Raw genomic sequence first — 22835 nt, 5'->3', positions numbered from 1 at the left:
ATGGCCAAACAGTTGCTCACTCTCGCCTCAGCCCTGCTGCTGCTCCTGTCGCCCAGCTGGGCGGGCATCATTGCCCAGCCTGCCCTCAGCTACTACGGCGATGAGCACGCGGTGGCCCACACCCAGCAGAATGTGGTGCGCAGCTTCGATGGCACCGTCTCGCACTACGCCAAGTCCGTGGCCACACCGCACTCCCAGGTGCACAAGCAGGACACGAGGATCAGCAACAATGTGTATCAGCCGGCCATTGCCAAGACTGTGACGTACCACCAGGCCGAGCCAGCGGCAGCGGCAGTCTACAATCATCACGCACATCCGGAGCCACAGCTGTTCACGCAGGCAGCCCCGCAGGCGGCAGTCTACTCAGCTCCACAGGCTGCCCTCTACCATCAGGCAGCGCCTCAGGCTGCCCTCTACCATCAGGCAGCGCCTCAGGCTGCTGTTTACCATCAGGCAGCTCCTCAAGCCTCCATCTACCACCAGGCAGCTCCTCAGCCCTCTGTTTACCATCAGTCAGTTGCTCCTGTGGTCAGTCACCAGCCCGCTGTCATTCACTACTCGCCGGCGGAGTCCGTTTCCCACATGAGCTTCGATGGCTTTGGCACACATTGGGGATTCTAAGGGGATTCCATCAGTCATCTCTCATCTTTAAATTGTTATTTTAATTTTATGAATTAAATCATTTGTTGCAACGAATTTCTTTAACGATTTCTCTTCCACAATTTGTGCCCAAGTTCTACTCTCAAACCTGCCCCGTTCTGTCCTCAAAGTTGCTTTTCCATCTTTAATTTTAATTGAAATGCTTATCCCGAGAGCATATCAACCCGCAGCTACACATGAATAAAGACAGGCTGCTGGTGGAGTTTGGTTTGCAGTAATTTACCTTTCAAAAGCAGCTTTCAAACGGGAAATGCATCTAATAGATCGTAATGCTGATAGGTTTTTGTCTTCATGCCACGACATATCTGAGATGTAAATGTTGGGAATCTTTTCACGAGGTCCTGCGCTTGTTTTCCGGTTGCTTCTGCCTGCGGTCCTGCCACTCCGTGCTTATCGTCTCCACGTTCTGGCTGCAGCGTAAACAAATCATAAAAAAGTCCGCACAAAGTGCACTACAAATAGCCCCAAGTAGGACATTAGCTGAGGTCCGTGCAGCCCTGTGGGGGCTGGGACTGAGGCACGTGATTTGTGCAGCGCAAACTTCAAAATCGGACATCGGCTGCTACGTGACTCGCATGGCCGAGGAGCGAAAGGAGCAGGAATCAGGCTGCTGCCAGCGACTGGCAGAGCTTATGAACTAATAAGATTTTTCCTTACACCAGTCCCCGCCCTGCCCCTAAATGATGCACCTGGACAGTTCCATGTTCGAGTGGCGTAATCTTCAAATTGAAATCACATTTTTGCAGCCTCATTAATTTTGCAAAACGAACGAAAACCAAAGCAAGAATCCTTCCCACAGCGGAGTCAATAGCCAGGTTCTATTGCCACATGCATAAATGATGGCTTCATTAGCTCAAAGCCATCAAAGTAATGGCCAAAATGATTATCCCTCGCTCTCCCTTTTGGCAAAGATGGGAGAAAAAACTGCTAGAAAATGAAGCCATAAACTCCGCTTAAATGCAATGGTCCGGGTTTGGCCAGCCGCCTGCACTTTTGTCCGCCACTTGAGTGGCTAAAAGGCGCAATGATAAAATATTTGCCTGTCCCTTGCCTCAAAAGTTGAAACAGCCGCAAAGAGCGAAAACCAAGAGCTGAAGAAAGGCCGAGGCCGTGCCGCGTTAGTTGCTGTTTTTGTTTAGTTGTTGCGGCTAAAGTTTGCTGCCCCCCGGCAGGATGTCAGCCCAAAGGAAAGTCGGCAAAAAACTGCACAGTAAGATGTACATTTATCAACATAATTACATTTTTAATGGCTTCTTAAACCGCCCTAAACCGGAGATAAAAATGCAAGAAAATTCCGCAAGACCCAAGGAAAATGCTAACTCAATTTGCGTGCCTGCAACGTGGCTGATGCAGCGCCGAGGATCTTTTTTTAGCTGGAAGAATGTGAGTCAACGGACAATGAGTCGCCGAGCGCTGATACTGAGATCTTGCGTCACTTTTCATGGAAAACTGAGACCACGAAAAACCAAGAATTGGATATCTGAGAGCGCTGCTGATATGCACGAAGCTATAAAAGAGCACAGGCCGGATGGATCGCCAGCAAGTTGAACTCTGTGGCAGCATGTGGCAAGTTGTGTGTTTCCTGTGCTGCATCGCTCTGGCAGCAGCTGCCTTGGTTGTGCCTCAGCCTGATGTGGAAACAACACCCGGCTGGGAGGTTGACTCGGAGGAGACATCGTCAGCGCCAGAACTCAACTTGGATGACTTCTACGACTACGAGGGCATGATGAAATATCTGAGAAACCTAACCGAGGCCGAATGCTGCTTGGTGAATTACCAGACGCTGGCATACACCAGCGAGCAGCGTGCCGTGGTGCAGGTAACCATCTCGGAGGAGCAGGAGACGGCAAACAAAAAGGTCATCATCGTGGACGCTGCCACACATGGCAACGAGTGGATAACCACAACGGTGGCCCTCAAGATTATCAACGAACTGGTCGTGAACTCCGTTGAGAATGTCCAACTGCTGCATGCCTACGACTGGTACATTCTGCCCATGGTCAATCCGGATGGCTACGAGTACTCGATGCGTGAGAAACTGAAGCTCTGGAAGAAGAATCGCTCCACGAACGGCGGGCAGTATGGCACCAATCTCAATCGCAACTACGACACACACTGGAATGCCACGCAACCGCCAGCACCAAGCCAGAGCCAGGACTATGCGGGGAGTAAGGCATTCAGCGAGCCGGAGACCGAGGCAATTGGCTCGCTCATGCGTCGCCTGGTGGCCACCGATCGACAGTTCCTCTACATAAGTCTGCACACGGAGAACAAATCTATATTCTATCCATCGGTTTACGATTCGTAAGTTCCATAATTCTCCCACGAAATGTGCTCAGTTCTGATCTCTCTCCTGCTGCAGCAAACCAACTCCATCGGATGGGCTGCTCCATGCCATCGCTCAGTTTGCCAGTGCAGCAATCTACGAGCGAACGGGCTCCGTTTATGTGCCTGGCCTGGCCCATGGCTACCATGGCGTGGGCGGCACCAGCCTGGACTATGCCTACGATATTGGCATCCCGCTGGCCTTCTCCTTTGAGCTGCCCGAAACTCGCTCGGAGGCTGAGAACAAAACGACTTTCATCTGCAATCAGGCCAACGAGGGTTGGCAGGGAGTTAAGCAGCTGGCCCTTGGGGCGCTCGAAAAGTATGGCAATTCCACAGCCAATAATATTAGTTCGATTACCACAACGAGTGGTCCAGCTGCAAATTACACCAGTACGACGAGTGCACCAGCGACGAATGATGCCTCTCGGTGTGTGCTGGCGAGTTGGAGTCTCGCTGCACTGCTGGCGTGTCTGTGTGCCGCAGCAATGATAAAGTAACGATCAGTGATCAGTGATCAGTTCTCTCTTAAACCCTCTCAAACCCTCTCAAATCATTTATTAATAGGTTTATTTATCGCCAAAATTACATCAGAATGAGGAGTACACCCAGATTTGTTGTTGATTTTACTCTCTGAACAAATCATTCAGTGCGTAATAAATCGGGGAAGAGCCTTATCTTGGCAGTGTGCAATCTCTAACTAGAATCCGTTATGACAGTTCCGATGAATTCATATTAGACTTGACTCTCCACGGCCATGCCTGAGTGTTCCCTGGGTAACTGCCGCTTCGTACCCAAACAGAGATCTCTCTTCTCTATATATAGCACCGCGATGATCGAGGGCAGAGCCAGTGGCGCGGCTCGTTGCTCTCTGGAAACATGCGGCGAGCTCTGTGTGCGATAATCTTGCTCGTCTCGTGCGTCGCACCCGCGGCGCTGACTGAACTCTATCTGAGCGATTACTACACATACGAGGGGGTAATGGATTACTTGGACAGCCTCGCAAAGGAATACCCAACCCGTGTGCTGGTCAAGGATGCAGGACGGACCTATGAGCGTCGCATGTTGAAGACAATAACCATCACGAATGGCGATCGGTTGCCCGGCAAGAGGATGATCTTCATGGATGCGGCACTGCATGCCAGAGAGTGGATGACGCCGATGGCTGCGCTCTATGCCATCCACGAGCTGGTGGTTAACTTCGAGCGGAACTCAGATCTGCTGCAGAACTTCAACTGGATCGTGCTGCCGCTGGGCAATCCGGATGGCTACGAGTTCTCCCGCAACTCGGACCGGTGGTGGCGCAACAATCGCTCCCCGAATGGCGGAGAGTGCTACGGAACGAATTTGAACCGCAACTTTGATGTGGCCTGGGGTCATGGTTACGCACAGCTGGCAGATCCCTGCAGCGAGTCGTACGCCGGCAGGGAAGCGTTTTCGGAGGCAGAAGCCCGACTCGTGCGGGACACAATGCACGTGTTGGTGGACAATGGCAGTGGCGTCATGTACCTGTCCCTGCACACGGCCAATCGATCGATGTTCGATCCGTGGGTGCACGACTCCACCCCGACCAGCAATCATCACGAAATGCAGGAGATTGCGCGCTTCGCCACGAACAGAATTTACGCGGAAACCTCGACGGTGATCAAGCCCATGCAGGCATTTTTCTACGGCGGAGTGATGGGCGGCACCAGCCTGGATTACGCCTTCAAGGTCGGCTTTCCGCTGTCCTTTGTGTTTGAGATGTCGGGCCTGGCCTACGGCTTGGAGTACAAATTTTTCCCACCACAAACGGAAATTCGCAGGCTGGCAGCGGAGAGCTGGGTGGGCATAAGAGCGCTGGCCGAGAAGGCCGTTGAAAAATATCCACCAGGGAGAATCATTCCGCGTGTGCCAAGAGTAACTGCCAGTAGTAAGGCACCAAGCAGTCGGGATTACAACTTCCAAGTGGGTTTGCTGAGCACACTTTTGGCATACGTGGTCCAGCATTTAGTTGGTTGAATAATTTCAACAAGTTTTTTATAATTTTGTTTAGCTATAAATTGAGCGTTGTGCGAGCTGTGAAACTGGTTTGAAATGACTCATTGAATGCATGGCGATTGCATTGCATGTCGAAAACAAAAAATATCTATAAGTAAATTTAGTTTAAATACAAACAAAAGTTTGGGGAGATTTTTACTGTGGAATTTCCATAACTTTAAGTTGAAAATTCACTCAGAAATGTGTATAAATTTCGGAACTGCAGACAGGCACCTCTCTGGGGAGTTCTTTGAAATATTTGCAATATGCAGCGCCGCGTTGTCTGCCTCGTTGGCTCCCACAACCATCAAAGTTTGACTGCTCTGACTGGGGGGGATATTCACACATACACATCACTCGCATTGTCCGATACATTTCACATGCTGCAATTAACGCAACAAATTGGATTTTTAATATGCAAAATTAATGCTGAAAATCTTTCAGTCCGAGGCAGCAACAGAAATCGAGACCCAAACCGAAACGAATGCGAAATGAGAGATGTATGTATGTATGTATGTATGCTCCCAACCCCTTTTGGTTTTTATTTTATAAAAGTCATTGTGAAAATTGAAAAATGCACAATTCTGTCTACAAATGAAAAGACTTTTCGACCATCCGCCCGCTCCTTCCCAACACCAAATTGCAACTCGACCGACACACAGCTACAGCCTGGCTGTGCGAGTATTTCTGTTAAAAAATAATACTATAAAATGCCATTACAAAGTCAAAGTCAGGCATGGGCCCAGGAAGCTGCTGTTAATTAGTTTTTTCGAAGGCTGCTGACCGTCCATCCATCCAATCGTACACCCATCCATCCATTTATTGCCGCCCTCTCCGCCCTCCCTGCTGGTGCTCAGGTCAGCGCAAATGTTTTAATTTCCGCACGAATGTCTCTAGCGGAAATTACTTCAAAAAAAAGTTCACGACTCCTGGGGCAAACCCACGGCGCCAATGAGCCTCGGGCGAACGGCTGCATCGTTATCTCAGTCAGTCCGCCACTGGAATCGAGAATAATTAATAGAAGTAATCGCATTTACTTACACTTGCCTTAGATACTTACTCGCACTAGTCCCGGTCTGATTAGCACAAGTGTCGCTCAATTATCGGCTCGCGATTGAGTGGCATGCACTTTGTTTTACATTTGAATCGGCCTCCGATTAGATAGATTTTCTCGCAGTAGCACTCGCACTTGGGGCGTAGTCGTTGGAGAGCCTTGCAGAGTCCGAATCAGAGTGCAAAATGCTGCTGTTGCTGCTGGTTCTACTGCTGGTGGCCGCTGGCTGGCTCATCCATCGCGGCCAGGCGGAGCGTCGCCGTGCCGTAGCTAATCTCCCTGGACCCATTTGCCCGCCATTGCTGGGAGCCCTGCACATCATGTACCGCATGAATCCAAAGAGTATGTAAAATGTACTGTGTGCGTAAAGAGTGCTCTTAAGGGTGAACCAAAAATTCAAATTAACCGTTTGACAAATCGGCACACACATCGTGACCGGTAGGAATATCTAATAAAATTTAATTGCTCGTTGGAAAACCCTCATTAAAGGATAAATAATTACTTTCCGGCTGTGTCAGTGTTATCGAGATCGCTGATTAAGGTTCACTCTATTCCATTCGAATTCTCCCGCTGACTGTCGCATCATTTGGTGCACGCAAACGCAAACAGCAATTTACACTAGCCCACAAAGCTGGGCATTTGTAATTTATGCATACATAAATCACTTGCAAGACAGCGAGAGACATCAGATGCTTTGCTGCATAGTGTGCATTGCGTGCAATCGTTTTGTTTGCTCTCTCTGTTTGAAGCGAGCTGAGCAGAGCTTTGGCTCTCATTAACTGTAAACAAGATGCGATTCGATGCTCTTGCAATTGTCGTCTCTCTTTGGAGCTCGCATTCTACCTGCGAGCGCAGTACAGACATTTACAGTTATGATTCTTCTGCGCAATTCTTTGAATAAAATGGCAGACACAAATTAAGCCACAGAATTAGTACCCGTTTCAAATAGTGGATTATCCCATTATCAATGCACCTAAAACCATAAAGATGAACCACAACATACATACACCAATGGCTTGATAAAGAAAGCATTTAATCGTGAGTTAATAATAGTGTTTAATTTCCATCCAGATTAAGAGGTGTTTTCTGTTGTCAATAAATGCCAACAAACACTTGAGGCTACACTCTAGCTTATCAGATATTCATTCAGTTTTAGTTTGTACCCCCCGATGATCAGGTTCTAGGTGGAACAGTGGAACACATATGCATATCTATTAATAAATTGTTATTTATGAGCAACAGACCAACAGAGTTCTTATCAATTTGTTTGTTCCGCAGCCTTCCTCAAGGTGAGCCGTGAGCATATGGGCAAATATGGCAACCTGCAGCGAGTGTGGATTCTAAACCGCCTGCTAGTCATGAGCGCCGATCCGGAGATTAATGAGCAGCTGCTGGGCAGCCAGGAGCATCTGGTGAAGCATCCCGTGTACCGAGTGCTGGGCCAGTGGCTGGGCAATGGGCTGCTGCTGAGCGACGGCAAGGTGTGGCATCAGCGCCGCAAGATTATTACGCCCACCTTCCACTTCTCGATTCTGGAGCAGTTCGTGGAGGTCTTTGATCAGCAGTCGAACATCTGTGTGGAGCGCCTGGCGCCGCATGCCAATGGCCGGACCTTCGACGTCTATCGGCACATTTGCAAGGCAGCGCTGGACATTATTGCGGAGACGGCCATGGGCACGAAAATCCACGCTCAGGCCGCAGACAGCTCGCCCTATGCGGAGGCGGTCAATGAGTGAGTGATCCATCCCCAAAGGAAGCAAAACTCAACTCATTTCACTCTCTTTGTAGATGCACTGCGCTGCTCAGCTGGCGCTTCATGTCCGTCTACCTGCAGGTGGAGCTGCTCTTCACGCTGACGCATCCGCACCTAAAATGGCGCCAAACGCAGCTCATCCGCACCATGCACGACTTCACAACGAAAGTGATCGAGGAGCGGCGTCGCACACTCGAGGAGCAGCAGCGGGAAAAGCTGAGTGCGACATCCCCCGATGATGATGTGGGCCAAAAGCGACGAATGGCGCTGCTCGACGTACTGCTGCAGGCCAGCGTCGATGGGCGACCGCTGACCAATGACGAGATCCGCGAGGAGGTGGACACCTTCATGTTCGAGGGGCACGACACCACCACAAGCGCTCTTTCCTTCTGCCTGCACGTGCTGGCGCGTCATCCGCAGGTGCAAGAGAAAATGCTGGAGGAGATCCTCCAGGTCATTGGCACCGATCGCAGTCGCCCCGTCACCATACGCGATCTCAATGAGTTCAAGTATCTGGAATGTGTCATCAAGGAGTCGCTGAGGCTGTATCCGCCCGTGCCGTTGGTGGGCCGCAAGCTGCAAACGGATTTCAAGTACAGTAGGTGTCAAAGGGGATAGCTGCTTTGCCCAGACTGTACTGAGGCTTCTCTTTCTGCTTGCAGATCACTCGAAGTTCGGCAGTGGCGTTATTCCTGCAGGGTCTGAGGTGCTTCTTGGCATCTATGGCATTCAGCGTCTGCCCAGCGCTTTTCCCCAGGTCGAGGAGTTCATTCCGGAACGCCACGAGAACGGCGAGCGCTTTGCGCCCTTCACTTTCATACCCTTCAGCGCGGGGCCACGCAACTGCATTGGGCAGAAGTTTGCCCTGCTGGAGATGAAGATGATGCTGGCCAAGATTGTGCGGGAGTACGAGCTGCTGCCACTGGGCGAGCCTGTGGAGTGTGTCATCAATATTGTTCTGCGCTCCGCAACGGGCTTCCAGCTGGGCATGCGCAGGCGCAACGATGCCCAATGAGTGGCAGATTCGTGAGAGGTAAAATAGTTTTTATATTCCAAAATATATTCATATAAATAAGGAAATCAATTTATTGAAATCGCGGCGTCAGCGCCAGCTGAAACCCGTTGGAGGAGCCCAGCGCCAGTCGCAGATCGAGTCGTGGGGCATCGCCGTGTGGCAGCAGCTCAAAGCTGCTGATTATGGGCGCCAGCAGGGTCTTGAGCATCACCATGCTGAACTGCCTGGCCGGACAGCAGCGTGGACCCATGCTGAAGCTGAGCAGCTCCGGCGGCGACTCGAGGAATCGCTCCGCCCGAAAGTGGCTCGCATGCAGATAGCGCTCCTCGTCGCGCTGCATCTCAAAGAGATTCACATAGATCTCGGCGCCAAAGGGCAGTGTGCCATCACCCACGACGCTGTGGGCTGTAGGAGATTGAAACGGGAAGAGGATCAGTGATGAGTTGTACTCACTGTAGGGCATATCCTCGCTCAACTGCCGCCCGACAATCACTTGCGGTGGGTAGAGGCGCAGCGTTTCCATCAGCACCGCCTCCAGATAGGTCAGCCGCTTCACATCCCAGCTCTGGTCTGGTCGTTGGGCCTTGCGCAGCTCCTCCAGGCAGCGTTGCTGCACAGCCGGATGTCGGGCAATCGTGACCAGAGCAAAGCAGAGCGCGGAGCTGCAGAGCAGATACCCGAGATAGTTGCAAGTATTCAACTCTGCGCAGATGTCATCGTCTGAGATGACGGGCGTGTGGTTGGGTGCCAGCAGCACCTCCAGCAGCGATTGATGCCACTGTGGGGGGAGTGGCTCGATGTGATCCAACGACAGATTGCCCGCCTTGAGCTGCTCCTCCTGTTTCTGCTGCTTGCGGAATCGCTCGATGTGCTCCTTGTGCTCCGCATTGAGGCGTTTGATGAGCTTCAGCTGTCGTCGCCGCATCAGGGGAGAGCTGATCCAAAAGCTAAAGCGATTCACCGACTGCAGGCTGAGGAAACGCTTGCGATAGATCTCCGTGAGGCTGAGAGCAAGAGGGGAATGTTCTCAGAGAAAGAATCTGCCAGGAATGTGGCCACTCACCCATTGAATGCCTTGGCATACTCCTCGCTGGGTCGCAGGCCGCAGGTTGTTTGCACCATCAAATCCCGCACGGCGGGTGCCACAATCTCCCAGGCATTGAACACCTCACGCTGCTCGGCGCGATCCGCCAGCTTCAGCTGCAGCAGCACCGCCTGCTGGCGACACAGCTCCGTGAGGGGCAGCATGTTGCCCTTCTCGAAGATGCCACGTATGAGGCTGTGACGCTGCGCCCACTGCTCCTTCTCGCACATGAGCACGCCGCCTGCCAGCCAGTGATGCATCAGCTCGTAGCCCGTCTCCAGGTGCTGTTCGCTCTGCAGCACCTGCTTGGCCAGCTCCAGGTCCGCCAGTGGCATAAACAGTCGATGGAAGACCCACAAACGTGTCACAGATCCATACTTGACCAGGTACGCATGACTGCGCTGAAAGAAATCTAACAAAATTGATTAAAACTCGATCCTTCAGGCAGGCTGCAGCGCCTCCACTTACTCTGCGGCTTGAGGAACAGGAACTTGTGCATCGCACCCAGCAGCGGCCAGGTGAAGGGTCCACCGAGATTCTTTATGTACGAGCGCTGGCGGCGTGTCCTGAAGTAGTTGATGGCCGAGGCCAGGCAGAAGCACAGGAATGTAGTGGTCAAGATCATGGTTGCAACTGAGCCACAGAGTCGCCGCCGACGCACCTCTCTCTATGATAATCTCACAGCTTTATGGCCCGTTCGATTGCTATCAGTAATCTCTCAAGTGCCGCCAAATTTGGCTGCTCTTATCGTTGCCCAAGACCCCAAAGGCTGGCCAATGGTGCACTTATTTAATTCGAGCTAAAGTACGAGCAGCCAGGGCTGGCAGTTGGAGCAAATATTTGAAAGTCAAAATTCGGAATGGAGCAAAGCCTACATACTGAAAGCAGCAGCAGCAGCAGCAGGAGGAATGCTGGGGGTGAGTACTCATATTATCTTTAATTATCAGTTATTTTAATTTATTAACAATTACAATAATTTATTAGCCGCTTTCTAATGCTTTCAAATTTATATTCTACGCCCATGTTGCGTGTAAATTATTAGCTACATGCGTTCCACAAAACATGTTGCACAACATGCAGTTGCCAGCAACATGTTGCCATGCTGTAAAGAATATTTAGTTTAATTTTATGTGCGTTCTGGAAGCTGTTTAAAACGAAACCAATTAGAGTTTTAATTCCCCTAAAAATCTGCTAAAATTACTCAAAATTTTAGCTTCCCTTACAAATATTTTGGCAGCCGCAGAATCCTCTTTAGTGTTTATGAAAAGCTACCAAAAGTATGTCTGTGTGCGCCACATTGAATGTGCTCTCTAACAAGCCAACTTGATTGGCCAAGACGAAAATTGCCAATACCCAGCAGAGGCGGAGGTATATCAGGAGTCGGGCAGATGTGGGGGCGTGATGTGTGCGCCAGCTATAAGATGGAGGAGAGCCTTGCGGCACGGAATTTGCTGATAAATATTTAAATACTTTTACCTAACATTTGATGTGGGGTAAACTCTGGAAACAGATTTCCGAACTATTAAACCAACCAATTTGCTGGGCAATTGTCTGGGGAAGGAAAGCGCCTGCCACTTGGCCAGCGGGCATTAAGCGGGCAGCTGTTGGTTGTCCTGGCAAACAAATCTTTTGTCGACTGCGGTTGTCCGGGGTCGGGCTGGTCAACCCTTTCAGGAGTCTCAACTGTCAAAAGTACATTTGCCTCGGTTACGCCACAGAGGAAATATCCTTGAAGCATGTAATGACAATATCAGACGAAGAGGCCTTCCCATTGCTGCCCTGCGGCCCTTTTGGGCTACCCAGAGTTGCCGTGGAGTTGAGTGAGAGTCTCCCCGCCCCCCCCTTGAGTGCTGATTGTGTTGTTCTCTCTGTTCTCCACTTTCATTTTGCGGCGTTGATGAAACTTTAATGACACACCGCACGCATCCAAGAACTGGGGGCCATGTGTTGTCCAGCTTCAGCTTCCAGCTGGAGTTTTCTCCTCTTCCCCCTTCTGTGTATCTCTGCTACTTTTCTGCACAATTTCATTTCTGTGGGTCAGACAAAGCCGGCTAATGGCGGCTAATGAAGCCAGTTTTATTGAGGATTTTGTGGGTCGGTGAACTGTAGTTCCCAGTGCTTGGAGCACTCCCAGGTTGGCCATTGGCCACTTTTGAGTGTGTTTTTGTGTGTGTGCCTGCATGTATTTATGAGGAATTCATACGTCAATGTCATGAACAACTCGGAGGGGAGACACTCCCCAAACGAAGTGCAATGCCCAGCAGCAAAACCCTTTCCCACTGTCTTTCCATATGCAAATGAACAAAAAATTAGAAGACTGCGCCACGACAACGAGCAGGACTAGGAGGACCAGCAGGACCAGCACAACGTTGACAATGAAAACTAAGCAAACTGCTTCGAATGTAATGTTGTTGCGGTTTCGAGCGTTACGCAAAAATTTGCAGTGAAAAAAAAGCTCTGGAAATCCATTCACAGGCCTCCAGAATATGCGGCTGACTCCTGGCTGGCGCCTGGCTGGACGGAAGGCAGAATAGAAAGCTGGCGAAAAAAATTTAAAACAAAGACATAACAACAATTTACATTCCCATTGTTGGCACCACTGTTACAGGCGGCAAGTGTGGAAAAAAGTGGCGGAGATGTAGAAATGTGTGTACATTACAGTGAGTTTCAGTGCGTTAAAATCGTTTCAATTTGTATGCTCGAAGCCCACTTTAAAGGTGTACCAAAAGCTGGACTCAAACTGGGTGACAGAAGAGCGAAATGTTTAACTTTTGCAAATTGAATGTATTACAAAGTGCTGATAGTTATGTTACGCACTGCACATGCGCCTATAAATTGCAAATGCAGTTGGTCAGTCGGCAAGTTAGAGAATGAAACGGGAACAGAACAGACACGGACACCGCCGCCGCAGCAAGGACAACGATGATGGCGAGAAGGCTATAAAATTGAGACGGAAGAGACACAAAGACGACACATATGATGCTCTATGGGGCAGAAGAAAATATTACAACTTGCAGATGGTAAAAGCTTGGAAAGAAAGAAAGACATGAGAAGGAATAACCATGTATTATTTACACATTTGCCGCTCCACATATGTAAACCTTCTGCAGTGTATTTGCTGTACCACATACAAAGTCCAGAATATTTCCCTCGCCATTGTCGTTGCCGGGCATTGTTGTCCTCGCCTCTCCTCGCTGTTGCTGCTGGCAGCAGGAAGCATTTTGCATGAATTGCCCATAAAAGTGATATGCACATCAAGATTGTCTGATATGAGTGTGGCGATAAGCGCGAAAATTTGCCTACTGCGCTGCCAACGACTTTCAAGCAGTTGGAAATTGTGGAAAGTTGTAGGAACACTTGCTAAAAACTTTAAGCAGGTGCTGCTTGGCATTTCTGCACCTGTTTTAATCAAGACAAACTTCATATGGCTAGACATTTAATTTGCGAGTGCGACTAAAAGGATGCCATCAGTCTCAGGCACGCCCATTGAGCCAACACCCATTAGGACATTGGGTTCGGTTCGGTTCGGTTCGGTTTGGGGTGTACTATTAGCCCACCCACTCGCATATTAATAGCTCCACTATCCTACATTCGAGTGCCTTCTGCTCCCAGGCTCCCCAGTTCCCAGATGTCATATGTCAGGCAGCTGTAATAATGCGAGCTGATGACTGCGTTATGATTACTGTCAACGGCAGACACACTGCGCACGGGGCACGGGGCACGGCACGGGATACGGCACTCCATGAATAAGCAGATGAGTCAGAGTGGGAGTCAACCTGCGGGCTTGCCACCCCTGCCACATGTGACTTGAGGCGACCCGCAGCGCCGCTGTGGCAACAACTTTGACTCTGCAACAATTTATCACAGCCAATTTAACCACTTAAGTGTGGAAAAGGTTTTCGCCAGAGAGAGAGAAAGAGAGTCAAAGCCGAATACGAATAAATACATGTAGGTATGTATGTAAAATGTATGTATACATATTCTGAATATGTAAAATAAAATATTGAATGAAATAACTTTGGCAACAATGCAGGCCGCAAAGCGCGCAACAGAAGACAGGCCTGGCACTGCGTCTGGCCTGGACCCAGCCACGAAACGGACCACGCTACACTGAGAGAAATGCCCCTAATACTTATGTAAGGCCAAAAGCAGACAGCATCAGGTGAACAAATAATGATTCAAGTGAAGTGAGACTGCTCGAAACCCAACTGCCCATTTGTGTCAAAAGTTTAGAGAACAATTCAGATTTTATATATGTACTTCATTTTTGTTCTCAGTGCGCCAGCGCTGTCTGCATATGTGTGTGTGTTTCCAGCGAGTGTGTGTGTGAGTGTGTGTTCTGCTGGCGGCATTTATTTGTTTACAATCTGTTTGGGCAAAAGCTCCCGCAGGGCTTAAAAATTAGCATTTTGCATTTGTGTCGATACACGCACACATACATACATACAATTAAATTATATGTGTGTGTAAGAGTCACATGCATGCGTATAGATATTGTATTTGCTAATTGAAAAAGACAGTTATCAAATACAAAACATCTTTCCATATCTAGTTTCAGTTGATTTTTCACTCAGCACCGAAAGTGTTTCTGTCATCAATCCCATCCGATATTTACAATTCATTCAGTTGAGTTCTACATCTAGAACTGGCAACATTGATCAGCCCAGCAGCCTTTATTTCCAGTATTTATTTACATATATTTTTTAAAAAGTTTCCAAGGAATATGCTGCTGGGCCCTGGCCCATGCCTGGTTGCTGCACCATCAGCATGGCACACCATAAAATCATGAAAGCATTGAGCCTGAACATTATTAAAGGTTCTTTGCTGGATTATGACTTCAAGGTAGCTATTTTATTTTGTTATTCGACTGGGAGATGTGCACGGCACAACGTTTGGACTTGAAATCAAACAGAATATTGGAAGGATCCATGGGCGTCGCTGCTCGCTGACTTCTTTCTCACTGATGCTCGTTTTCCGATGGAGTCTTTGGAATCTTTCGAACCTTCTGATACGATTGATGGTGCGTCGTCGCTATCCGAAGAGCCGGAGATGTCTGATGACTTTGTTGGAATCTAAAGTGAACATTTGGAAAGAGAAAAAAAAAAAATAACACCGTAAAAATATAATGTGAAGTTTTAATGTGTTTGTCAGAGATGTACAAACTTAGGCACAACCTTAAGCTGAGCCGAGTTCTAGGATTTTCGATGGGAGTTTAGATTAGGTTCCCGCTACTGCCTTGCTTTGTTTTAGTCTAATTTATTCCATGATATCTTGGGACTCATAACATTTAAAAATCCCCTGCTTTATGACCTGTTAATTGTTCCATTTTACGGCTTGGATGAGTGCGATTTCAGACCCTTTCGCTGTTCAGTTCTTGCCATATGTGGAGCAGGGTCTGAAAGGGCTTAACGCTAATACGAGCGGGACCACTTTAGTGGCAGGGCATCAAATCGGCTTACGTCGCACGCCGCTCTCACTCGCCCCCCGCTCTCACTCGCCCCCCGCTCTCACTCGTCCCCCGCTCTCACTCGTCCCCCGCTCTCACTTGTGCTTTTGCTCTCCTCCGCTCACTCACGCGTTCTTCTGCTCTCCCCCGCTCACTCACGCGTTCGTCTGCTCTCTCTCTCTCTATCACTCAATCACTTCTTTCGCTCTCTTTCTGACGGCACACATGCCGTGTGATGTGCACATGCGATGCGAGCTTTGTGAATAAAAGTGCAAATTCATGTTTAGTTTGACAAAATCTGTATAAATCCAAAGAGCAAATGCCAGCAGTCAGTCAGCTCGCTCGCAGGAGAAGCGAGCTGGAAGCAGGAATCAGCAACGGGAAAGAGCAGGCGGAGTATTCATGAGGTAAATGGATTCCTGGCTTCTGGTGCTGTGGGTCAAATGAAATTATCCGCCGTCAATGAGCTTCGCTCCCCCTCGCAGCACGGTACTAAGCCCGAACCAAGACGCGACGACTACTTGTTGCTCGAAAAAGGCAATTTTCACGCTCATTAAAAATTTGCATAATTACACCAGACTCTCCCCTCTCGGTAACCCAAAGCGGAGGACACTCATAGCCTGCAGGGGGAACCCAAATGAGCTTTTCATGGCACTCCCGCGTGAAGAGTAGCGGCGCTCTAAGCGCCACGCGAATGTTGAATTATAAATGCATGGAAATTAAAAACAATTACATGAATTACATTTTACGGCACACAAGCATAAATTCAAACAAATAAACTGCGCATAATGATGCTAATCCCTTAAGTCAGCCCCAAACAGTGGACAGAGAGAGGACAGCGAGAGGGTGTGGCTATAAATTTGCATTGCGTTTGGCTCATTAGTGTTCAGGCAGGGCGCTGGCCACTTGTACATTTTGGCCTGTCTTTGGTATATTTATACAGTTTATGGAATTTGGTGGAACATTAATGCTGCGAGTGTGGATTCAAAGCAGAAATTACATTAAAAAGGCAACAGTCTCCCGATACTTTGATGTGATCGGAAGAGCATCCCCGTTCAGCTCCCATCATACAAAATTAGAATACTGTTAATGTTTCCGTAATAACACGTTCTTTTAAAGCACACCTCGCTGTTCATTCCGCTTACTGAAATTTGACCAAATATTGCGGTTTTCCCTGCATTCGCACACATTCCATAAGCTTGAATTACAGCGAAAGGCATGATCAAATATTTATTTTAAATATTTCCAATGGCCAACGGCTGTCATGGCGCATATTTGTAAATCAAGTAATTCAATGTCAATAGTGTTATGTGCCACAAAGCGCCACAAAAAACTAAAGTGCAGCAAATATTTGTTATACGATGCGATTTGATAACAGAAAGTATGAAATTACGGCACAAAAAGCATCAAATTTGTATACAATTTAAGACTAGAACAAGCCTCCCTCCCGACTGCCGACTCCCAGCAACTCCTGTTCAAAAACTTATTGGCCAGAATCGCTGAATTTGCAGTGTAAATTGCTGCGTCGCTAAGCCGTAAGTCCAACAAGAAAAATCACTTTTCGCCAAGCGACTGGCAGGACGGACAGGACAGCCAAGAAGGAGGCCAGGGATTTGGCAGAGATTTTGCTTTCGATTTTCAATTCAATTCAGACTGCGATTTCCGACTGATTCCCAATGCCCGATGCCCGCTTAATATGCCAAACACAATTTGACTTTTATTCAATATGCAAAAGATACGCGTCAATTTGTTGTTTGTCTGTGCAACTTTTTAATCTTCATTCTCTTTATTCCCATTCTTCACTTACCGGAAGGAGGGGAGTGAAGTGGAGCGGTGGAGCGTACTTTAAGTCTTTAAATCGGAAGATGCTCACGTGGCTGGCATTAAGTGCGGGCTAGTGGCAAACGTAAAAGATGTTGTGGCCAGATTTATGTTGGCAGTTTTACAGTTATTTTAAGCACTACCCAGCGCCAGACATTGCGAGTTGGGGAGCGCCGCTAGAGAGCGGAGTGTAGTGGAGCTTTGAGGAGCGTGAGAGGGAGAGAGAGCTACTTAAGCTCGTGCTGAGCAAACTTTTGCAACTATTAAAGTATTAAGTAGAAGTGGATAAAGAGAAGCTGCCGCAGTCAGCAAACTGTAAATGCATTCCACAGCCACAACAACAACAACTGAAACTGAAACTGAAGCAATAACAACAGCAGCAGCATCAGGTTGCAATGGAAAAGTTGGTCTTGGACTGTTCTACTTATGCGGCATGCCCCAACACTTTCGAGGACAAGGCAAAAACTGGCTTAAGGACACACACACACACAAACACATAGCAAGCGTAGGGTGCTGCCAGGGTTGCCAGGTGTTTTGAAGTCCAATGTCTATACTCTGTATCAAAAGCAAAGCAATAACTAAATTAGCAATAAAACTTTCGCTTAAATATTAAGCACAGCTGACAACCCTGCCTGGAGCTTAAATTTTTTGACACATGATAGGAGCAGGCGAAATGTCAAATGTTTTCCCCAGCTTCCAGCTACCACTCCACCACCCAATATTCCCCATACTCCACTCGTATTATGCATCCTCTTTAGCCTTAAATCAATGTTGACAAAAGTTTTATTGGATAAGTTTGTTTAACGACAAGCAAAAGTACGAATAGACAGACGCACAGACAAAAGCAGGCAAAAAGGCAGGTAAAAAGGCAAAAACTTTGACTTTTTTTTCTCTGTTGAAAAATCAAATTGAGCAAAAGTTGAGCTCAAGCAGCGCAACGAGCGGTGGGGAGGGGAGAGGAGCGGAGAGTGGAGTGGGGTGCAGAGGAAAGCTTGCAAAAGTTTTGTGCAAAAATCGTTGGACGCGATAAGTTTGTAATTTGATTTGTGCTCAATGTGCGCGCAATTGATTAGCCATTCAGTCAGTGCAGTTCATGAATACCCACTCTGGGTACTCATACTCACACACATTCAAACATCATTCACCTTCGCGCAGGAGGTTCTGACTCTTCTTCATTTGAAACTTTGCCCTCAGCTGCACTAAAATTTTGCGGCTGGCAGCAACAACTGTTGCAGCACTCTCTGGCAAGCTTTGTGGCTTCCGGCCGCAGACTCCTGCTGCTGCTTAATATGCTGTTAAATTGCATTAAAATTTGAAAGAGTTGGCATACGATTGCGGTTTGGGTCACGCCGTTCCATTGCCATTTGTGGCGCCGTCTGGTGTCCCAGATAAGCGCATTACGAACTGCACACCAGGGACATGCGGAGGTGAAGGCTTATTTATGGCACATACTGAAAGAAATGAAAGCGAGAGCCCTAGAAGGAAAACCTCTTGGGAAAACAGACCCCAACTGACCGCTGAGCGGCACTGCCAGGCGGCAATAATTGCCTGGCAAATAATTGAATGAGAATTGAGAGCGTGGAATGACCCAGCAACTGCCCAACTCCTGCCTTGCTCTGTCCCTGCCATTGCCCTGGTTGTGGCTGTTTCGCATTTAAAATGCAATAACCGGATTAGATTGTGTTGCTGCCACATCAGCATGTCCTCCTCGCTGGACTCGCATTTGTTGCCGTTGTTGTTGCTGCTGTGGTCGCATGTTACTCTGGTATTTATAGAGTTTTAACGCAATCGCAATTTCGGTTGACATTTTGCGCTTTCGGCCATTTTCCAACCTGCAAACCTCCATTGTTGCCGCTCTGTCGATAGACGTCTGCAGGTAGCTCGCCAGCCAAAGCAGCTTCCCAGCTCCCAACCTCCTGGCCTTTCCAGCTTCCCCCAACAGACAGACAGACCGACCGACCGACCCACACACGTATCCGCTGTCTGCTCTATGAAAAATGCATTTTGTCTGTCGTCGCTGTTCCATGAAGCACACCACGGGCCGTGTGGCTAATATTACTTCATTTGGCTTTGGCATTCGCTCTGCCGTGCCATCTGTAAATTTCTATTTAATTCCATTTAAGTGGCTTAAATGAAAATGCTTCAATTGGTCCCCGAAGTAACTCTCGAAGCTGACATACCGAATGGATTTTTGAGCAATATATACACAAAATCAAATGGAAAGGCAGTCGCTTAGTTTTCACTTGAAGCCAAATTTATTGGCTCCAGGCACAGCCAGGCTTTGCTTCAGTTTCAAACTGTTCTCCCTACGAGCAACAGCTTTAAATCAAAATTCAATGTATAAGCAAAAAAAAAACACAAATAACAAATTTTAAACTCGTTTTTCGTTCACTTTTTTTGTTGAGTTTATGTGTTCCTCGAAAAAAAGTCTCACTCGCACTTGAATAGGAAGTTTAATACTTATTTTGTATGTGGAGCTGTTGTCGCTTCACAGTGCTGCTTACGACGAAGCAATATTTATTTTTAGATACTAATTATTAGAAAAAATGTCAAAATCTGTTGTAAAACAAAGCGATGAGTCGCTAAAGGAGGATCCCTTAGCCCAAGGCGACAAAGCCAACGCCGCTTTGCATCCATGCACAGCGGTCCAAAGGCGGCGCAACGGAAGGCGGCTGAGCACCGTGCACGGTACCTCAAGGTGAGTTGAGCTTTGTGCATCCACGCCCTACGAGTGAGTGCAAAAACGTCCCACAGTCTGGCTATAAATCCAATTTCGCCGTCAGAGCAATTAAGCAAGCAAAAGCACAGGATGCCATAGCCAGTTCGACTGTTTTATAAGGGATTGGCTTGATTCCTCAAAGGACGAAGAGCCACATTCCTGCTCCAAGAGGTGCAGGAACAAGAAGTCAGCTGTTGCAGCAAGGCGCAAGAAGTCCAAGAAAACCTGAGAATGAGCTTCAGTCAAGAGTTACTTAAAAAAAAGGAAAACCATTCAAAATGTGCAACTCAGCGGAGCCAACTTTTCGGTACACTTTGGCCACTTCAGACTCGGCAATAAATGTGTGTGGTCCTTCTTTAATTGCTGTTTTAATTTGTGTTAGTGGCTTGTTTGACTGATGATTCCCATGGCAGCCAGAAAACATATTTGTAATCAATATTTCCAATATTTATTTCAGCATCAATTTCCTTGGCATTAAAGGCACAGAACATAATTGTATCAGAATATTTTATGAGCTAATAAAACATTCAAAATTTGTTCGAATATGCCAAAATGTGAGTGATTTTTCCAGGACATGCTTAAATCAGGCTCTCCCTTCTCTGATTTAAAAATAAATCTCATAATTTTTGTTGGAGGCCTGCCATCAATCACAAATTTGACACTTGCAACACCTGTGGCTGTGTGTACGCCGCCGCAGCAGCAGCCAGCTCATCCCCTGCCCCGTGCAATCCTCTGCCCATTCCGTTTTAGGGTTTACCTTTTTTCTTGTTCGTTGTGGCATATTGATGTTCGTACAAATTAAACCGAATGCAAATAAGTCAATTTCTGCTCAAACACGAGGCGAAATTAATGTGCTACAGAATAAATACGACAAGATAAATGTATTTGGCATTGAGCGGGTGCCAAGTAACAAGATAAACGGATGCCCCCCGCTCCAGCCCGCATCCGTGTGCTAATAAAAATACACGAGTCGTGGTCCCGGATCCTGGGCCGTGTCCTTGTGAGGAGTGCCCCTGGCCCTGTCTCCCTGCCCACCCTGCCTGCCTGTGTGTTTTTCTCTCTCACGTTTAGCATTTCAAAAGGCGAATTGTTTATTTTTTTGTGCTTTTCCATTCAACGTTATTTATCTGCCTTTGCCTCTTCTCTTCTCTTCTCTCTGTTTGTCCTTCCTTTGTAACCCAAGTTCACTTTCGCAGTTCGCTTTTGCCGTTCGCTTCTTTGTAGTTTCGTTTGCTTATTCATTTCCTTTTTGCACACGTGAAAAGTTCTTGTTTTTTCCATCCCACAATGAAAATGAAACGCATTTGCCCCCTCACACTCCGTGGGAGTGTGGAAAATAAGCGCAAAGCTGGAAAACTTGTCACGTGATAAACTCCGAAAGGAAAAGAATGTCACGTAGCAAGAACAACGCCACGCAGCCACCGACAACCTTTGCCACTTAAAGTTTTGAAGCTCTAAGACAGAAATATGTTTTAATTCCATAATCAGCTTGCAAAAATCCAAAATCAATTCCCCATTGCTTGGGCAGCCAGCAGAAGTGGCCTTTCCATGCCATTCCCCCGAAAATCCCAGCGTACTTTAAGCGTGCGACAAATGCTGGTCACGTATAAGCCCCATGCCCCATTCCCCATGCCCCATGCCCCGTCCGTGGGACAGATGTTTGGGTGCACTTAGCATTGCTACATAATTTCTGATGGCGCCATTTTAAGAATTATGAATGCCACGTGACTTTTGCCCGGCAAATAAAAAGGAGCCGGAAAATCCCTGAATGGAGAAAGAATTTCAATGTTAGGCAATACCGGAATGATATGCTTTTGCCGAGAATTTATCATTGTGGAATTGGTGAAGCTTGGGGAAGTTTATGACAAAAGTATTTATATTTTTAGTTAATATTAAAACTTTATTAACATGTTTACACTTACATTTACAGGTAGCTCTAACGCTGGACTTTAACATCTTCTTTGGACATCCTTCATGTGAGTCATTCATCATGTTATCTATTTAAATAAATTCATTTCTGCATTGCCTGCAAATCTCCAACTTTAGCCCTTTATCCCCACAAAACCACCGATATCTGGCCGTGGCTTAAAGCTGCTCCAGCTTGCCAGCTGCACTTTAATTTATATCGTCTGTCGCTGCCCTTGTGGCACCTCTGCGACCGGTCAAAGGTGTCACACATAAACCATTCAATCTGACAGTCAGTCGGAGCGGCCATAGATGGGAGAATGACAATGCCCCCGACGTTGACCGCAGTCAAACTTTCGATTTCAGTTTGTTAACGTGGAACAGAACAGAGCCGAACAGGACACGTTTGCCACAGCCATTTCACCGTTAGGTAGGTTAGCCGTGTGCTGCAATTTATTTTCTCTGTAGAGGGAGAGAGTATTGCTCGATTTTTCCCCCTTCCAGTCGATGCCACATTCATTTCGGTGGTGCAAATTGCGCACGAAACATGCGAGTGGGTGGTGGTGGGATGGTGGCTTGGTGCTTGTTGCAGAAAACCAATTTGTAATAAAGACGGAGCGGAGAGACATGTTCCTATAGTCAGTATTGAATGAATTGCGTGGCTTCGAGTGGCGTGGGATTATGTGGCATCAAAAGATGTTGACGCATCACGCAGTCGTTGGTGTCTCCATCTCTGTCGCTGGCATTTGAATGCTTTCAATTAACTTTATGTAGATAAATAGCAGCAAAAACTAGCCGCCTTGATTGTACGGAGAGCGGAGAGCGGTTCCTTGCTTTTAAAGGCTCACAAAGTGCACAACAAAAGTGAAACATTGCATAACAGTAAATTACGCGAGGGCTGCGGCAAAATGGCACTGCCGGAAATTGCATTATCAGCGTCAAAAGAGCAAAAGGCGCACAGACACAGACAGGCCGCCCCCCTTCTCGGTGGCATGTTTTGCCGCCGGCTTTTGCCGCTTCCACTTCCTGCTCCG

The 22835-nt window shown here is 47.8% G+C and overlaps 5 protein-coding genes across 5 annotated transcripts; 4 read left to right on the top strand and 1 right to left on the bottom strand.

Moving 5' to 3' along the window:
- Positions 1–623, top strand: LOC117894277 (pupal cuticle protein G1A). Its single transcript, XM_034801233.1, has one exon. The coding sequence runs from the start codon at positions 1–3 to the stop codon at positions 619–621; it is 621 nt and encodes a 206-aa protein (XP_034657124.1). The 3' UTR covers positions 622–623.
- Positions 624–2188: 1565 nt separating this feature from the next.
- Positions 2189–3485, top strand: LOC117893447 (zinc carboxypeptidase-like). Its single transcript, XM_034800066.1, has 2 exons — positions 2189–2964; positions 3023–3485. Exons 1-2 carry the CDS (start codon positions 2189–2191, stop codon positions 3483–3485), a joined length of 1239 nt encoding a protein of 412 aa, XP_034655957.1.
- Positions 3486–3844: 359 nt separating this feature from the next.
- Positions 3845–5114, top strand: LOC117893341 (carboxypeptidase B). Its single transcript, XM_034799931.1, has one exon. It carries the CDS (start codon positions 3865–3867, stop codon positions 4984–4986), a length of 1122 nt encoding a protein of 373 aa, XP_034655822.1. The 5' UTR covers positions 3845–3864; the 3' UTR covers positions 4987–5114.
- Positions 5115–6209: 1095 nt separating this feature from the next.
- On the top strand, positions 6210–8859 carry LOC117894306 (cytochrome P450 4d8). The gene is made up of 4 exons (XM_034801273.1): positions 6210–6400; positions 7337–7790; positions 7847–8409; positions 8474–8859. The coding sequence occupies exons 1-4, from the start codon at positions 6244–6246 to the stop codon at positions 8824–8826; spliced, it is 1527 nt and encodes a 508-aa protein (XP_034657164.1). The 5' UTR covers positions 6210–6243; the 3' UTR covers positions 8827–8859.
- Positions 8841–10663, bottom strand: LOC117894307 (probable cytochrome P450 316a1). Its single transcript, XM_034801274.1, has 4 exons — positions 10379–10663; positions 9890–10322; positions 9280–9830; positions 8841–9231 (listed from the first exon to the last, which is right to left on the bottom strand). Exons 1-4 carry the CDS (start codon positions 10533–10535, stop codon positions 8897–8899), a joined length of 1476 nt encoding a protein of 491 aa, XP_034657165.1. The 5' UTR covers positions 10536–10663; the 3' UTR covers positions 8841–8896.
- Positions 10664–22835: the final 12172 nt, after the last annotated feature.

Source organism: Drosophila subobscura, chromosome J (assembly GCF_008121235.1).
Source record: "Drosophila subobscura isolate 14011-0131.10 chromosome J, UCBerk_Dsub_1.0, whole genome shotgun sequence".
Lineage (NCBI taxonomy): Eukaryota > Metazoa > Arthropoda > Insecta > Diptera > Drosophilidae > Drosophila > Drosophila subobscura.
The sequence above is the reverse complement of the archived record's forward strand: the minus strand, read 5'-3'. Positions and strand labels throughout refer to the sequence as shown.

What these genes read in the sequence shown, in the direction of transcription:
- LOC117894277 (XM_034801233.1), top strand. Translation starts at nt 1, where the DNA reads ATGGCCAAACAGTTGCTCACTCTCGCCTCAGCCCTGCTGCTGCTCCTG.
- LOC117893447 (XM_034800066.1), top strand. Translation starts at nt 2,189, where the DNA reads ATGGATCGCCAGCAAGTTGAACTCTGTGGCAGCATGTGGCAAGTTGTG. An exon ending in TATCCATCGGTTTACGATTC is followed by an intron (nt 2,965 to 3,022) that starts GTAAGTTCCATA and finishes CTCCTGCTGCAG; the next exon opens with CAAACCAACTCCATCGGATG.
- LOC117893341 (XM_034799931.1), top strand. Translation starts at nt 3,865, where the DNA reads ATGCGGCGAGCTCTGTGTGCGATAATCTTGCTCGTCTCGTGCGTCGCA.
- LOC117894306 (XM_034801273.1), top strand. Translation starts at nt 6,244, where the DNA reads ATGCTGCTGTTGCTGCTGGTTCTACTGCTGGTGGCCGCTGGCTGGCTC. An exon ending in GTACCGCATGAATCCAAAGA is followed by an intron (nt 6,401 to 7,336) that starts GTATGTAAAATG and finishes TTTGTTCCGCAG; the next exon opens with CCTTCCTCAAGGTGAGCCGT. An exon ending in TATGCGGAGGCGGTCAATGA is followed by an intron (nt 7,791 to 7,846) that starts GTGAGTGATCCA and finishes CTCTCTTTGTAG; the next exon opens with ATGCACTGCGCTGCTCAGCT.
- LOC117894307 (XM_034801274.1), bottom strand. Translation starts at nt 10,535, where the DNA reads ATGATCTTGACCACTACATTCCTGTGCTTCTGCCTGGCCTCGGCCATC. An exon ending in CCTGTTCCTCAAGCCGCAGA is followed by an intron (nt 10,323 to 10,378) that starts GTAAGTGGAGGC and finishes CAATTTTGTTAG; the next exon opens with ATTTCTTTCAGCGCAGTCAT. An exon ending in TATGCCAAGGCATTCAATGG is followed by an intron (nt 9,831 to 9,889) that starts GTGAGTGGCCAC and finishes TCTTGCTCTCAG; the next exon opens with CCTCACGGAGATCTATCGCA.